We start from the raw sequence: 16454 nt of genomic DNA, 5'->3' as shown, positions 1-16454 counted from the left end.
TGAAAGCTAGTCTCTTTTGTATGTATGTGGTTGATTAATTGTTGTTTGTCAAATTGTCTAAAATAAAATGCTATTCATTCATTCATTCATTCATAGACTAGTTTGGTGAAGTTTTAGTCATCAAGTCAAGAGTTTTTAACTGAAATATGTTTTACTTGAGGCTGAAAATGTATGTTAATAAACTATTATATATTTAATAAGTTCAGGTGAATTGTTTCTATATGTGTGGAGTTATCTGTTTGACCATGAATTGAGCTCGATTCACACTTTCATTGTTGTTCTTACACACAGTCAGTAGGGTGTGTGTTCACAGAACAATATTAACAGTCCAAATATTATCTTATTAACTAGAAAACAGTATTTACCCCTTTTCTTCAGTGGGCATTAAATATATTATAATTCCACAACAATGGAGAATGCTTAAAAGTTATAGAAAATTGTAAGTATTTTGGGGGTACCTTTGATTCATATTTAATCTTTAGAGACCATGCAAGAAAAATCTCCAACATCATCTAACTTAAGTTATCAAATTTTAAGGACCGTATCTAACTAGACTGTGTAGACTGTGCACCACAGGCTTATATGCAGGGCTTATATACAGGCTTTCTCCTTCATTTTTTAAATAATATTAATCCAAATGAAACAAATAAATATGATATACTTTCTATAATATATTAAAGGAACATAAAAAGGAGAAAAAACTGCATTTAATTCAAAACAGCACTCTCTACCAAACCCTAGTACAAAGGAAGCCATGATGACATGTGTGTTTCATAGCTGGGTTCATTTATTGTGTTATTAGTTCCAGATATGTTACTACATTGTTTTCTTTAAGGCATTTTCAACATGCATCTGCAGCTTGAAATTTGTCTGCAGCAATGTTACTATATTCTATTTGCAAAACTCTATATAAAACAGATGTTTAGGGAGTTTCTCTTTTTATGTTGAAATTTTATGTGCAAAAAGTAACCCCCTCAGAATATGTGTAAGAAAAATGCCCAATTCTTAAAGGATCTACAATAAGTGCTGCTTTCAGCTGCTTAAACCAGTTAAATAAATGCTGGAAAAGACTTAAACCAATCAAACTATTGCTTTATGAACAAATTCCAGCCACATTTACTGAATATAATTTTACATATCTGTCCATTCTTTAGATTAAGCTTTAGTGCAAATTCAAGTTAACAAAGTTTTCTTTAAAGATTTTCCCAGAAATAATCATCTTGAAGGCCGACCTAAACCAGCTATAAAAGAAACAATAAATAAATGGATTTAGTGTAGAGTTTGACAGTGCAAGCCAAGCGAGAACTTCAATGATATAAACTGGTGCTACATTATTTTCTAAAGATTGAAAAGTGATGTATAAGAAGACAGGAGCCCAGCAAAACAGAAAAGCTCCTAAAACAACAGCCAGAGTTTTGGTTGCTTTTCTCTCCATCTTACTGACTGTGGCTCCAGACTTTGTAGTAGATTGGATGCTTCGTGCTTGTCTCTGTGCAACAGCAAATATCTTGATATAAATGCAAAGCATTATGACAACAGGAAGGTAAAATGAAAATAAAAGTCCAACAATGTTTGCAATGATAATGTCAATAAAGCATGTTTCCTGACATTCATCATTGTTTGATCTAGGTTGCACCACAGCGATTGCAACGGGCACAGAAACACCCCAACTCACAGCAATCATGATGAAGACAACACGACCATTAATTTTAGATTTATATGTTAGAGGCTGACACACTGCGTAATATCTGTCAACAGAAATACAACACAGATGCAATACAGAGCATGTGCAGAGCAATACATCCAAGCTGTCTCTTATCTCACAAAACATGTTATTGTTGTACAAACATGAGCTAAGAGAAAAGGACATGCTTAAAGGAAATACTAGAACACCAACCAGCAGGTCAGCCACAGCCAAAGACATAATGAGAGTGTTGGTGGGAGTGTGGAGTTGTTTGAAATAAGAAATAGATATTATTACAATGAGGTTTCCACATACCGTGAGAAGACACAAAAATGCCAAAAAACTATACACTAATACACACACAGCAGAGGGAGTTGCTGTTACCTTTAGACTAATGTGATTAATCTCATAGCAGGGATGCAGAATGTCAGTCACAACATTATTCCTGTTTTCCATTAGGACCTAAAGCTAAATCCAAATCTATTTCAACAAAACAATTACACACATAAAACACACTTGGTATTTCAAAACGGAATTATGTCTGCTATACTTTTATCCTAATAAACCTTTACCATTACAACATCAGTGCAACTCCCTCACTACCATAAGCATCTCTGTGGAACCAGTCAATGTGTCGGTGCTGATTGCTCTGAGCTAAATGGTCTCTATGCTCACATATTTAATGCTTACTTACCCATCCCCTTTTTGGATCACACAAAAGTTTTTCAGTGAGGATGGGAGGGATTAGGGAATTTGTTTGTGTCTCTTATTTAGTGTCCCAACAGTAGTTTACCATGTATTTACCATTTTCTTTCATTGATTTTTGTTGTTGCTTAAAGCTACAGTGTGTAATTTTCAGCGACATCTAGCGGTCAGACTGCAGACCGAAGCAACATGAACATCTCCCCCCCACCGCTTCTCCCCCCCAACAGTACGGCGAGCGTTACGGGACAAAATTTCTTCTACGACGTCCGCATCACCTACCCTCTCAAGTGATGAGGTTTGTTTACATAGATAATTTTACAGATAGTATTTCATTAGTCTGTGTAGGGTATAGATTTCATGTAGACTTAAGATAATAAATATACCCGTTATTTTTTCTACATCGTTGTGACGTCTTGGTGAGCTGCTTTGCATGGTGATATAAACAGACGAAGTAATTGTAGTCATTAGTTTAACAGCGAGATTGTGTTCGCTGGAAGAATATATATCCCCCGTTTACAGAGTCCAAGTCATTTTGGTGGCACGGGGGTTACAACGCGAGGGAGAGGGAGAGGACGAGGGCGAAGGCAGGGAGGCCGTGCAGCTAGGGCCAGGCGAGAGAGGGGAGCCAGCGGGGTGAGAGCAGAGGAGGAAAGGCTTGAAGATCTCCAAAGGAGCCGGAGAGAAGTAACCGAGGTATATATCCAGAAAATTATTTTACAGAAAATTACTGAATCATTACCTGTGAAACGTCAGGGACGTTGCTGAATAAGTATACTGGAGAGTAACAGCATCATCACGCAGCATGTTATTGTTTTAGACAGGTCTGAGCATCCTGTACTCCAAAAACTGCAGTGATATTAGACAATTGTGTGTAGGATTAATTACCTGTCCAAGAGAAAACTGGCAACTTGAGCGTCACTTTGAAAACCTTTTTCCTCCATCAGTGACTTCCATCGTGTAAATGCCGTGCCAATGTTGATCCGTGTTTTTTGCCGTTTCTTGTCACGCTTGCGTTTATTCTCGTCGTGTTTCCGCTTCTTAGATGACGGGGGTTCGGTGTCCGCCGCTTTTCGTTGTGATACAGAGTAGGCATGATCCTCCATTCGTCTGATGTTTGGCCACACAGTGCCAAACAGTTTGCAAAGTCACTCACGCCTGCCGCCTTGTTCACCTTTCTTGTTACTGAGGCGCAGTATACCTGCTTCTTCTTCTTCTTTGGTTTCAGGCAGACTAAACGCTTCTCAGGCATAATACTGCCATCTACTGTTCAGTACCGTCTCAGTTAATCTCTCTCAACTTGCCGTAGTTATTTTTGAGCGTCATGGGAGATCTCGCAATCGCTAGTTTGTTGCCTCTGCGCTTGCCGTAGCGCAAAGATGTCAGCCTCCATGGCGGAGAGACCCGCTCCTATGTAATTATAAATAACGAATTCTAAGGCAACGCAAATATTATGGTTAAAAGGCTGAGCTCATAGGTGATGATAAATAACATAGTTATGTATAATATATTAAATTTCTGACTTTATATGCCTGTAATTATTACACACTGTAGCTTTAAGAGTAGTTGTAAATGGATATGTATAATACAAAATTTCAAATTAAAAACTCTTCTGCACTTATAACTTAAGCTGACAGAACTCATTTTGTTTGAAACTCCTAGGTTGTGATCTACTGGGATCAAAAGTTTCTTACTTTTGATGTGTGTGTTTGATGGATAGTTTGGAAGTAAAGATTTAATTTTGCAGGTACTGAATACAGTGTAACAATGTAGATTGCTACATTGGCAAGAATCATGATAAGGAGAAAGAAAAGGCTTTTTCTGCTCATATCAGATAAACACAACTAAACTAAACTATGAAATTACTTTGAGGCACAAAGACTACAGAGTATTTTCCTGCACCTTAATCACTCCAAGTGTTGCAAGCACTCAATTTCATTGAGTGGTTGAATGTCACCCAAAAACACTGCTGACATCTTTCTACACACCCTGCGTACAATATTTTTCTTAAATAAATGAACTTCAAATATCTTTCTTTTGTTTTGTTATAGACCAAATGACAGTGTTTAATTTAATTAAAAATAAAGTGAAAATTGTTGCTTTTCCTGAAGTTCCCAAGAAAAAGAAACAGAACTGCATAATGAGAGAAAAGAAGATAAAAGTTTGGGTGCTCTTCAGGGAACTGCTCTAGGAGTGTTTCTGTTTTTGTTCACAATCTACAATCTGAGTTTTCCATCAGCTCCCAGGTAGGCACCTTCAGAGGTGCTCTGATTACTCTGCCATAGTTGGTATCTCAACAGAGAAAAAGCTAAAGGGCACAAAAGTGCATGCACTTCCTGCAGAGGATTAGGAGAGCCGACCTGCCCCCACCTGCCCTCCCAGCCTTCTACAGAAGCACCATGGAGAGCATTCTGACCAGATGTCTCACTGTTTGGTGTGGATGCTGCAGCGCCGCAGACCGGAAGGAAGTGAGAAGACTGGTGAGAATAGCAGAGACGATAATTGGGGTTCCTCTTCCCTCCATTAAAGACATTTCATCTCAGCGCTGCATGTCCCGAGGCCGAAACATTATAAATGACCCCTCACACCCCTACCATGGACTGTTCTCCCTGCTGCCCTCTGGAAAGAGACTTCGAAACACGTGATGCAAGTCCAGCAGATCCCAAAACAGCTTCTTCCCCACTGCCATTAGACTGCTGAAAGTTGCATAAAATGGGGTTAAAAAACAAAAAGAAAAAAAGGTGAATGTCCGAAACTCTAAATCATATACAGTGGGTACTGGTTGGAAATGGACGGTTTCCTGCATGATTCCTGTGTGATTCCCACGTGAATCACAATGTATTTCCTGAGGCCAGTTTTTTTATTTCAAAAAGAACTGCAATGTACCCGGACAACCACCAGGTGGCGCTTGGGACCTCTGCCGTGCTGAGGGGGACGTTTGTGGGCCTGCAGTCAACTGAAAAGCAGGTTTATTGGGGATCTTGGTGTGATACTGTGCTATTTTATTTTGTTTTTGATCAAAATAAAGTTAATGAATTAATTTAACATAGTGACTGCATAATCTTATTTTATGAAAATGGTTGCGTAGTTATAGATACACCTCTGATCTTATCTGAGATCTGTTTATTTCTATTTATTTGCATCTCTATTTTTTTATGAAAAATAAAATTAATTAAGTTGGAGCCGGGGATACGGACTGAGGCGCAACCAGAGAAAGGCGACAGAGACAGTGCTGCGGCTGGTGATGTTGAAATTAAAATCATATCCAAAGTTGATTCCTCATTAAGATAAGCCAAAGTTATTCAACAGGGTATGTAAGAAAATATATTTGCTTTAGTTTTGTAAAAATATAAGTGCCGTAGCGTCACTGCATTATTTATCAAGTAACTTTCCAGTAGTGACATTATTTTTTTTATCAAGTAGCAACATAGCGTCCACAAACGCTACAACATCCAGGGCAAAACTAAGTAATGAAACCAGGTTTTCTATTTTTGAAACAACAATTGGAGTTATTCGTTGGACATTCACGCATGAGCCTCCCATGTATAAAAAGAGGAGCTGAGCAGCTCCTTTAGTCAGAGATTTACAGTAGACACCCTGTCTGTAAGAAGGAGCGCTACCGCAGGTAATTCGTTCCTGCTGCCACCAGACTCTATAATAATGCACTATATCAACAATAAAAACCTAAGCAGCTACATTATAGTTTTGTATTTATTGACTGTGAACAATATGCTGTGCAATATGTTGAAAGTGCAATATTTCTCCTCCTGTATATAAGCCATCCGTATTGCACATATCGTTATTTCTTTTTTTTATTTCCTATTGTTTTGTTTTTCATTGTGTGCGATACATGTACACATGCACCTTAATCCTATTTATCTTGATATACTGTATATACCTGGATATACTGTATATATATTGCTTATTCTTAATGCACCTTTTTCCCCCCTGTTTGCACCTTCTGTAACTTCTATGCCAATATGTGACGAGTGAATTTCTCCACTGTGAGATCAATAAAGCTCATCTAATCAGATCTACTCCAATCTAAATAAATAAATAAATATATACATGTTCAATAAATAAATAAGCATTCAATTAATTACCCCCAATAAATGGTGAAATGATATGTTCTCATAATAAATCATTTATTTAAAAAATGCTGTTATGTTCCTTTTTTGTAAAATTGCTTTTAAAATGCTTAACTATTTTTATTCTTTTATTTTCTTTCAAAAAATCACTAGATTTTAAAAACACTCAGATCTTTCTGTCATTTTGTGTGCGTGTGAAGCATCTGCAATGTTTTCGTTAAATATTCAAATAAATAAGATGGACTTTAAACTAGCAGACACGTTTGGATTTTTGCCATTTAATTTTTTTATTTAATTTTTAAAACGAAAGAAATGGAAATGGGGTTTTTATGTCATGATCTTGGCACTGATGGTTTAGTTTTTTCCTCTGCCCTTACTCCCTGTCTAATTGGTCCTGCGGTTCTAAGTTGTGTGTTTGCCTCCCATCAGCGCCAGGTTATTCGTGTGTTTTGGTGAGACATTTCCTAGCTTTCTTTAGTCTCTCTGCTTCCCTGATTATGACCAGTTTTCTGTCCTGTGGATCAGCTGCGTCTGCTGCTCGCCCTCTAGAAACTCTGGGGGCGTGGCCGCCGCAACTGCTGGTCAAATCTCCCTTCTGGATTCTGCTGAGTTTCTCCGCGAATGAACTGAACTTTGAATCAAGTCAGTGACTTTGCTCCAAGTCGCATTCAGCTCCACATCCAGTCTCTGGCCTGTATTCTCCTATCCATGCAGAGATCAGCCCCGCAGCAGACGAGCAGCCCCGCGCGCCTGTTTTGATTAATAAACGCTTTGAACTTTCCCACTGCCTGTCTCGCCTTGAATTCTGGGTCCAATATTCTGAGATCATTACAGAGTAACCTGGCAGTGGCGAAATGATGTGGATCAAAGTATTTCCCGGCTAGAATCAGGCATGCAGGAGATCCTTGATTATTAATCAGGCTGCTCCAGCTGCCCCGCCCCTGACAGCTGCCGCGCCGTCGTCTGCTACTGATAGTCCAGCTTCTCTTGAACCGCGTCTGTCCCCTTTTGAAGCGTTTAAAGGGGACCCTGATCAATGCAGAGCCTTCCTGACTCAGTGCGAAATTCATTTTGAATTACAGCCCTCTGCGTTTCCTTCTGATCGAGCCAAGGTGGCCTATGTAATCTCTCTGTTAGCGGGAAAGGCCAAATTATGGGGAACATCCGAGTGGTTGAATAATCCTGAACTCTGCAGCTCTTATAATAATTTTTCTTTGGAAGTAATCAGAGTTTTTTGCCCAGTATTCTCCTATCCCTGCAGAGATCTGCCCCGCAGCAGACGAGCAGCCCCGCGCACCTGTTGGTGTTGAACATTCCCACTGCCTGTCTCGCCTCGAATTCTGGGTCCAATATTCTGACATCATTACATTTTTACAGGTTTGCTTAAAAAGATTTATATAGTAGCCCATAATATAATAGTGAAACATAAAGTCAGGAAAATGTCTCATTGAAAATGTTTTTGATTTGCATTTCAAATCAATATATTACTGATAGCAAATGACATGTATCTCTTGGCCCTGGGAATATTACATGCCAGTCGCTGCTCCATTCAAGGCTACGACCTCATCGTTGTCTTGGAAAAACCGATGTGTAGACATTTACCCTCTTGTTCTCTGACAATAGAGTTCAAGCACCGCTATAGTAGTAGCGGCATTCCTGCATTAAGTGGTTTGCTTAATTAATTGGTGATGTTTAGAACAGGATGACATAGAGGAACCCATTATATCCAGATTACATTCTGGTCATACGTGGTTAAATAGTACGTGATTTAAAATGGGAATAAACCGGATTAGCTCACTGATTTGCGCGTTGATCACATAACTATGTTCTTCTCTCCAAAACACACAGCTGCACCGCAGGCTTTGGAAGAAAAATTCCAATCCATCACGGCCGGGCGGTGCTGATCCCCGCAATATTAACCCTTTATTACGTATTGATGATTAAAAGTATTTATAACTATATTATTTTACAGTACAGTACAGTAGTTGACATTTATACCGTACTTTTATTTGTTAAACAAATGCTTGGGCCTGTATAAAGTTTTTATTCCCTGATTTCAATGTTGTAAGGAGTATTTCATCGTATGATAACTCTAAAAAAAAAAAAAAAGGTTTCTACTTCACGTATTTCACCTTTCGCGGGTTCTTTTTGGAACGTAACCTCCGCGATAAACAAGGGTTCACTGTATTTAAAATGGAAATACTCCGGATTAGCTCACTGACTTTTGGGTGGGTCACAACCATCCCTGACAACAGTTTAGAAACGCCGCTATTCATCGCGGCAGCAAGCAGCATTCTTGCATAATGTGCCCAAAAAGCCTGGGGGGTTGGGCCTTTCATGCTTGTTGTAAGGCATCATAGGGTCCTTTTCCAGATCAAACTGAAAATTTTACCAGCTAGATGATAATAAAAATAACAAAAAGTAGTATAACAATACGCCTATTATTATCAGAGTAAGATATTGAGGCTGTAGAATGATAATCCCTATGGTCTAATGAAATTCCTTGGAAAGGTGGAGCGCACATCAGCTGATCTAAATAAAAGAAAGATGCCATAAAGTCAAACAGCATAATAGGCTACTATCCGTAATATATATAAATAAGTTAAAGAAGTTATTGTACAATTTCTGATATCATAGGCCATCAAGTGATTAAAAAAAAGAAAAACATTTAAGGCAACATAACTTGACCACAGCTGGGACCGAACCCTTAACCTTTGGAATTGCAGCCCATTCACCTTACCCTCTACACTGAACCTATAGTAGTCACATGTTTTTCTTACAATATGTGAAACACGCGGAGCGTGAGTGAAGTGTCCATTTCCAACCAGCGCCCACTGTACCAGTCTATGTTCAAAAATTAAACCAGGATTTAAATTAAAAAATTGCAATAAAGCAAAGGCGTAACTTTTAGGAGGACAGGGGTGGACATGTCCCCACCAATAATTTCAGATTTTTATCCCCTTTCCGCTCATTTACTTTAGCCAAAGGTAACAGAGTTGGGGCCGCTATCTGTGTTTAGAGCGTTTTGAGTCAGTGTTTTTTTTTTCTCTCTCCCACTGCTCTCATGTCCCGCATCTCGGTCTAACATCATCGGATCTGTAGAACATAGTAGCTACATGGTTGGAGGAGAGACACACAACAGCACTCAGTGAATATTAACCGGCAGCTACTTCGATGTTTACGTAAAAGTTATGTGACAGGTTGTTTAAAAAAATTTGAGATCATTCCGCCAAAAAATCTGTTCGTTAGACATACAGATGTGGAGAAATCATAGGAGATAGTGGTTGTGGAATCATATTTTGCCTTGGCCTGTTTTTGATATAAAATGTTTAAAACTGTGCCTTTTCTCTGCCTGAATAAGGTGATTTAGAAGCCTGAGAAGAAGAAAGTTTCCTCCCTAGTTTAGATAAGAATGTCCTGTGTTCAAGGTTCTCACGTCCTGTTTCTGCTATGGATGGGAAACAGTTGTCTGAAGTGTTTATCTGACTAAATTTATGTGCTTGACGAACTGAAGAAACAATGTTTATGCGTCTCTTTATATGCAGGGGTGGGATGCCACCACCCCAGAGCCACACTGAGAGATGTATTCAGCTTTTTTGTGTTGTTCTCCTCTGAAGAGTAAAATAAAACCTTTTCTTCCTTGCATATCAACTCTCAGTGGTCAATTTTACTTCACAATTTGGAGTCACAAACAGGATTCTTTGCTGATCCGTCCACTCGGTTGATTCCAGAAGAAGGGCTGATCACCAAAACCATATGGGTTTTTCCTCTACCTTAAATAGGCCATTTCAGAGGAGGACTCTTCTGATGTTCCACTGAGTAGATCGATCTCGACAAAAGGACAATAACTTCAGGAGACTAAGAGAGGACTCCGGCTCTCCACAACCACTATTGAGCATTTTTTCTATGGTTAAAACTTTACATGCACAAGTTCACCCTCACAAACAACTACAGGTGCTAGGCTTCAGGTACTTAGAGATTCACTTCCAAACAGAAACCCCACATTCATATCTTCAGGTAACACAAAGTACATGTCATGTACCATGTTTTTTGGTTGTGCTGTTCTTTTTTTTTTTTCCATCTCATTGCAGGTGTTGAAGCAGACTGAAAATGTTTTGTCAGTGTCTCCTTCCTATCTCCTCTTTCTTTCATCTTTTGTCCTGTTTTTTTCTTTTCCCTTCTTCTTCTTCTGTTTTTCTGCTCTACTTACATTGCAGTGTCCATATGAACTGTAAAACTCCCTGCATAATTATAATAAAGCAATTTATATACATGAAACAAGTGGAGCAGTATGGCAATTGCAATACCGCTACACTTGTGAAAGTAAAATCTGTTGGGCTCCTTTTGGCATCAAGACAATTATTCTTATTGCCACCTTGCCAGACAGGACACTGTAAAAAAAAAAAACAAAAAAAACAAAAACAAAACTCTAGTATCCCTAGGGCCAACTGCAGGGATCCATCCTATCACCTTTGCTCCATGGTCACTAAATAGGAGCCACTATCCTCAACACACTGCAACCTGAATGGACCAGCTCTTCATTCAAGGAGGGGCCGCCATTAGAACCATTTGAGTGACGGTGATAGAAAACTTGTGCAACAACAAGAAAATAACACACTGAGGCACAGCTGACTCTCCTCCAAAATTGCCACTGAACTGTTTCAAACTGTTCTCCATGCAGCCCTCAGACAAGAACAGCTTTCTAAATGATGGTTGCTGCTATACAGTGGGGCAAAAAAGTATTTAGTCAGCCACCAATAGTGCAAGTTCTCCCACTCAAAAAGATGAGAGAGGCCGGTAATTTTTATCATAGATATACCTCAACTATGAGAGACAAAATGAGAAAAAAAATCCAGAAAATCACATTGTCTGATTTTTAAAGAATTTATTTGCAAAATATGGTGGAAAATAAGTATTTGGTCAATAAAAAAAGTTCATCTCAATACTTTGTTATATACCCTTTGTTGGCAATGACAGAGATCAAACGTTTTCTGTAAGTCTTCACGAGGTTTTCACACACTGTTGCTGGTATTTTGGCCCATTCCTCCATGCAGATCTCCTCTAGAGCAGTGATGTTCTGGGGCTGTCGCTGGGCAACACGGACTTTCAACTCCCTCCAAAGATTTTCTATGGGGTTGAGATCTGGAGACTGGCTAGGCCACTCCAGGACCTTGAAATGCTTCTTACGAAGCCACTCCTTCATTACCCGGGCGGTGTGTTTGGGATCATTGTCATGCTGAAAGACCCAGCCACGTTTCATCTTCAATGCCCTTGCTGATGGAAGGAGATTTTCACTCAAAATTTGACGATACATGGCCCCATTCATTCTTTCCTTCACACGGATCAGTCGTCCTGGTCCCTTAGCAGAAAAACAGCCCCAAAGCATGATGTTTCCACCCCCATGCTTCACTGTAGGTATGGTGTTCTTTGGATGCAACTCAGCATTCTCTCTCCTCCAAACACGACGAGTAGAGTTTTTACCAAAAAGTTCTATTTTGGTTTCATCTGACCATATGATATTCTCCCAGTCATCGTCTGGACCATCCAAATGCTCTCTAGCAAACTTGAGACGGGCCTTGACATGTACTGGTTTAAGCAGGGGGACACGTCTGGCACTGCAGGATTTGAGTCCCTGGCGGCGTAGTGTGTTACTGATGGTAGCCTTTGTTACTTTGGTCCCAGCTCTCTGCAGGTCATTCACTAGGTCCCCCCGTGTGGTTCTGGGATTTTTACTCACCGTTCTTGTGATCATTTTGACCCCACGGGGTGAGATCTTGCGTGGAGCCCCAGATCGAGGAAGATTATCAGTGGTCTTGTATGTTTTCCATTTTCTAATAATTGATCCCACAGTTGATTTCTTCACACCAAGCTGTTTACCTATTGCAGATTCAGACTTCCCAGCCTGGTGCAGGTCTATAATTTTGTTTCGGGTGTCCTTTGACAGCTCTCTAGTTTTGGCCATGGTGGAGTTTAGAGTGTGACTGTTTGAGGTTGTGGACAGGTGTCTTTTATACTGATAATGGGTTCAAACAGGTGCCATTAATGAAGGTAACGAGTGGAGGACAGAGGAGCCTCTTACAGAAGAAGTTACAGGTCTGTGAGAGCCAGAAATCTTGCTTGTTTGTGTGGAAGCTCATTGGTAGAATTCTCTTATGATAGAAAGAAGGCTGACGATTCACTCCATTGTCTCCGGAGGGGGGAAACATTTATTTACAAAACCGAATTCATACAGCTGTCTTAAACACTTCATACATTCAGCGCTATGTCCTCACATCTGTAGTTTTCCCCCACCTTCAATCCATTGTGGGCGGCCTTTTATAGGCTCCACAACGCACTGTGTGGATGCACGCGCACGACTGGACGCTCTGAAGAACCTTCTGGAAGTTCTTGTCCTGTGACCCGATTGCATGCGCGTGGGCCTTAAAGACCCTGTTTTGCAAAGACTTGTGACTTCCAGCTTGTAAACATCCTGTTTTCATGTTGCAATCTCTGTGTTGCTAAGTGGGCATAAGGTCAGAAACAGGACTACATAATGCAGTACAACTGCTTCCTTGTTTGGCAAGCCAGCCAGCATTAGAGACTTTATTATTGCTAAGACTCATACTTGAACTTCAAGATGTACTGTTTTGTTGCTAAGTAAGTATAGGGCCATGATATTCTGATTCTGATTTCTGATATAAGACAATAAAACTGCTACTACATTCCCCCCTGTAGTTCATTGCAGATGAAATACTTTGTGATGTTACATGGTGATGTGAATACTACGCAACTAAGTGCACTTACATGTGTGTGAAGTTTAAGTGAAAAAACCCCCGAAATATTAACGTTACGGACACAGCCTGATTTGGATGGAAGTTGGGGGATACAAACCTTTAAATGAAACCATTAACTAAACATTACTAAATATCATAATTAATAATAAAAGTCAGTCAGAAGTCAGTCAGTCAGTACTCCTCTAAACAGCCAGCTATGGATGGTTCACGATGTGAAATAATAAAACAGTAATACAGGTTATAATGCAAAGCAATGGCATGTTACAATCATCAGGTTTATATTTACAGAATACAAGAATAATCGATACTTGTGTTGTCTTCTTTCCTGTTGAAAAAAATCAAAAATATAGTTCTTTCACTTCAGGGCTCTGTCCTTGGCTTTTAAAGGCATGAACACAGGATCAGCGGTTCCCGCCTTTAGTATTTCACAGGCGGAAGTCGAAGGTTTGCAGTCTTATGCCTGGGGTCACCGGTCTTTACAATCCATCCCCTCAAAATGAGTAAGACAGAAAAACCACAATTAGTGTTCTTATCAGCAAATATCAACTAATCATAGAAAATATTATTCATATTATTCCAATCCTATTGTAGTACATAGTGTTTGACTTATCTAATTCACTTGGAGAGGGATCCCATTCCCCCCTGTGATGCTTTCATCACATCTGGTCCTCTCGGTCGTCCATCTGCTGGTCGCTCCTTGGTGTTGCATTCTTTCGACGAGTAGCTAGAGTTCGCCGGTCCTCTTGTCCTTTCATTACTCTTTGATGTACCTCCCATATTCTTTGAGTTCAGTCAGTCTGCTCCTTGGTTGTCCTGGTCCCCTGGGCTTCGTATATCGTTCATGTGTCCATGGCTTATGCTGATCCAGAGTACGGGCAGTCCTTGTACCAGTGTCCTTAAATCTCACTATCAGATGTGATCCTGAGAGGAAAGAAAAAAACTGACCAGTATCTTGAAACGAAATCTAGAGATGTAACACATCCTTTTTCATGAGTCCATTTTCTGTAATTAATGTTCAAATTAAAATAAGAGAACTTTTGATTGTTGCAGTAATGTCCCATTGTCTATTGGTGTATCTTCTCTCTTATCTGCAATTATTAATATTTCCAAATATCCTCCAATAATCTGTAAAATTTAAATCTCAGAGAATTAACCTTTCTGATAATAATGAAATAAATCGTGTAACACGATTGTAGGACTTCAGATTGGACCTCAGGCCAAAACAACAAACAAAAAGTCTATCTTTTGTTGGATCATCTTACCTGTGTAAAGAAACATGAAATAAATTACAATCATCTTACCTTCCTAAGATAACAAAAACAGGAGAAAACTTTACTCAAAGAAAATGGCAGTCCAATCCTACTGTGCAACTGTGTTACAGCTTAAAAATGCTCCACAATTATTTCAGGAATCTTGTAATTTAAATACTAGTTAATACAGCTAAGTGTGAGATAAATACAGTCAAAATTCATCACCTTTTCTATTCCTCTGTAAGGTCCTTCTCATCACAGAGTTCCTGGTCCTTTCCCTCGAAATGCATCAATCCCCAATTATATGTTAATGACACAAGGAAAGAAAAAAAACATGAGCAAAATAATAATTTGAATTTACAATGCGACCCTTAAACAGGTTCCTCTTACATGGGAATTAGATTATGAAAGAAAAAACAAGAAATAATATAGTCAAACCGCTCTCAGCTCTCAGGTGTTCTTCTCAGGCTCCATAGCTTAACGAGGCTCAACCATTTTGTCAAGGGGTGGAGGCATCATCTGGGGGCAATTTGGTGTTCTTTGCCCTAAAAATGTACACACTGAAAATATTTTCTCTTATTATCTTAGCCTTCTGTTCCAATTTTGTTAACCAGGGTTTTCATGCACAGGGGTAGTAAGAAGTACTAAAGATTATAGCAGCATAGTAATAATGAGAATATAAGCAAAAATCCTTTTTCCTCTGGAAGCAAGTTGAGTGCCATCCTACATTATTTTTAAATACAATCTGCATTCTGGCTTTCTGTGCTTTATAACAACATTTGTCAAGATCTAGGATTTATTGGACAGTTTATACACTTGGATCACATAATCTCACACTTACATAATATTCCTGAATTCAAATCTTAAGGTGCTTTTCCAGTTGTAAAGCCTGTTTTTATTCAGTGTTTTACTGTTAGAAATGTATTAAGAACATGTGTGACAATCTGCGTTACGTATTGGAGACAGAAATTATGATTAACTTTTCAACTTATTTGTGTAAAGTCTGATTTCTAAATTAAACTAATCCTTGATCTTGCAAACCCTGCAGAGATACATTTTTACTTTTACTTATTTATAATGTTTATTCTGTTAAATATTAGTTGGCTCGGTGCAGATAACTAGGAATATAACCTTTTTAAGATTGAACGTTTCGTCTTGGATATTCATAAACAAGTTAGTGTGTCCACTTTAACCTTAATCACTCTTGTAGTTCTCTGCTAAGCTAGAAAAAATAAAGGTTGTCTTCCTGTGGACTTAGAAAGAGTGTGTGCGGCGGTGCACAGAAGTTGTTTAATCAGACTGGAATGCGGAGTGACTGCTTCCTCTCTCCACGAAACAACCAAGAGAGAGAGACGGACAGAAAAAATGTCTTTCGAAACACAAAGATATTTGAGTAAGTATTAACATACTTTATTTGGCTTTGAGCTAGAACTGTATTTAGTCTGTTTTAGCCTATAATCTGTTTTAAGTCTTTTGTCATCTGCATTTAGGATTCTGATTTGTCTCTATATTAATCTTTAGTGAAGTAAACAGTTTTCATTCTACGCTTCACGTAGAATCATCTAATGTAATCTAAAGCATAACTAACCTCTTACATCTATTAATATAATCGGTTCTTCACTTTTTGAACCAGATCTGCTTCTTTGTTCTGTTTCAAGCATTATTATGTTAGTTTCCTCAAAAGGATAACTTCCTCATATATTGAATTAAATACATGTTGCTCTCACTTTAGGATGTAAGAGTTTTATTCAAAATCCAAGTAACATTTTGTACAAAAACATTGCAAACATTATTCTCTATTTCTGTATCTTATTGAGTAAACAGCTAGTCCTGATGCTGGGGAGAGAAAATCTCACTTCAATAAACGTCCTGGATTATTATTGTGAAACTAGTCTGAATGCTGATTTCTTAGTTTTAATTAAAGTTTTTACAGAGGTACATCTAGTGCATTATTTAA

General features: G+C 38.8%; 1 protein-coding gene across 1 annotated transcript; it reads right to left on the bottom strand.

Moving 5' to 3' along the window:
* Positions 1–1150: 1150 nt before the first annotated feature.
* On the bottom strand, positions 1151–2192 carry LOC119771720 (trace amine-associated receptor 1-like). The gene has a single exon (XM_038267845.1). It carries the CDS (start codon positions 2138–2140, stop codon positions 1163–1165), a length of 978 nt encoding a protein of 325 aa, XP_038123773.1. The 5' UTR covers positions 2141–2192; the 3' UTR covers positions 1151–1162.
* Positions 2193–16454: the final 14262 nt, after the last annotated feature.

Source organism: Cyprinodon tularosa, unplaced genomic scaffold (genome assembly GCF_016077235.1).
Source record: "Cyprinodon tularosa strain WSP-4 unplaced genomic scaffold, ASM1607723v1 ctg1182, whole genome shotgun sequence".
NCBI lineage: Eukaryota > Metazoa > Chordata > Actinopteri > Cyprinodontiformes > Cyprinodontidae > Cyprinodon > Cyprinodon tularosa.
The sequence above is the reverse complement of the archived record's forward strand: the minus strand, read 5'-3'. Positions and strand labels throughout refer to the sequence as shown.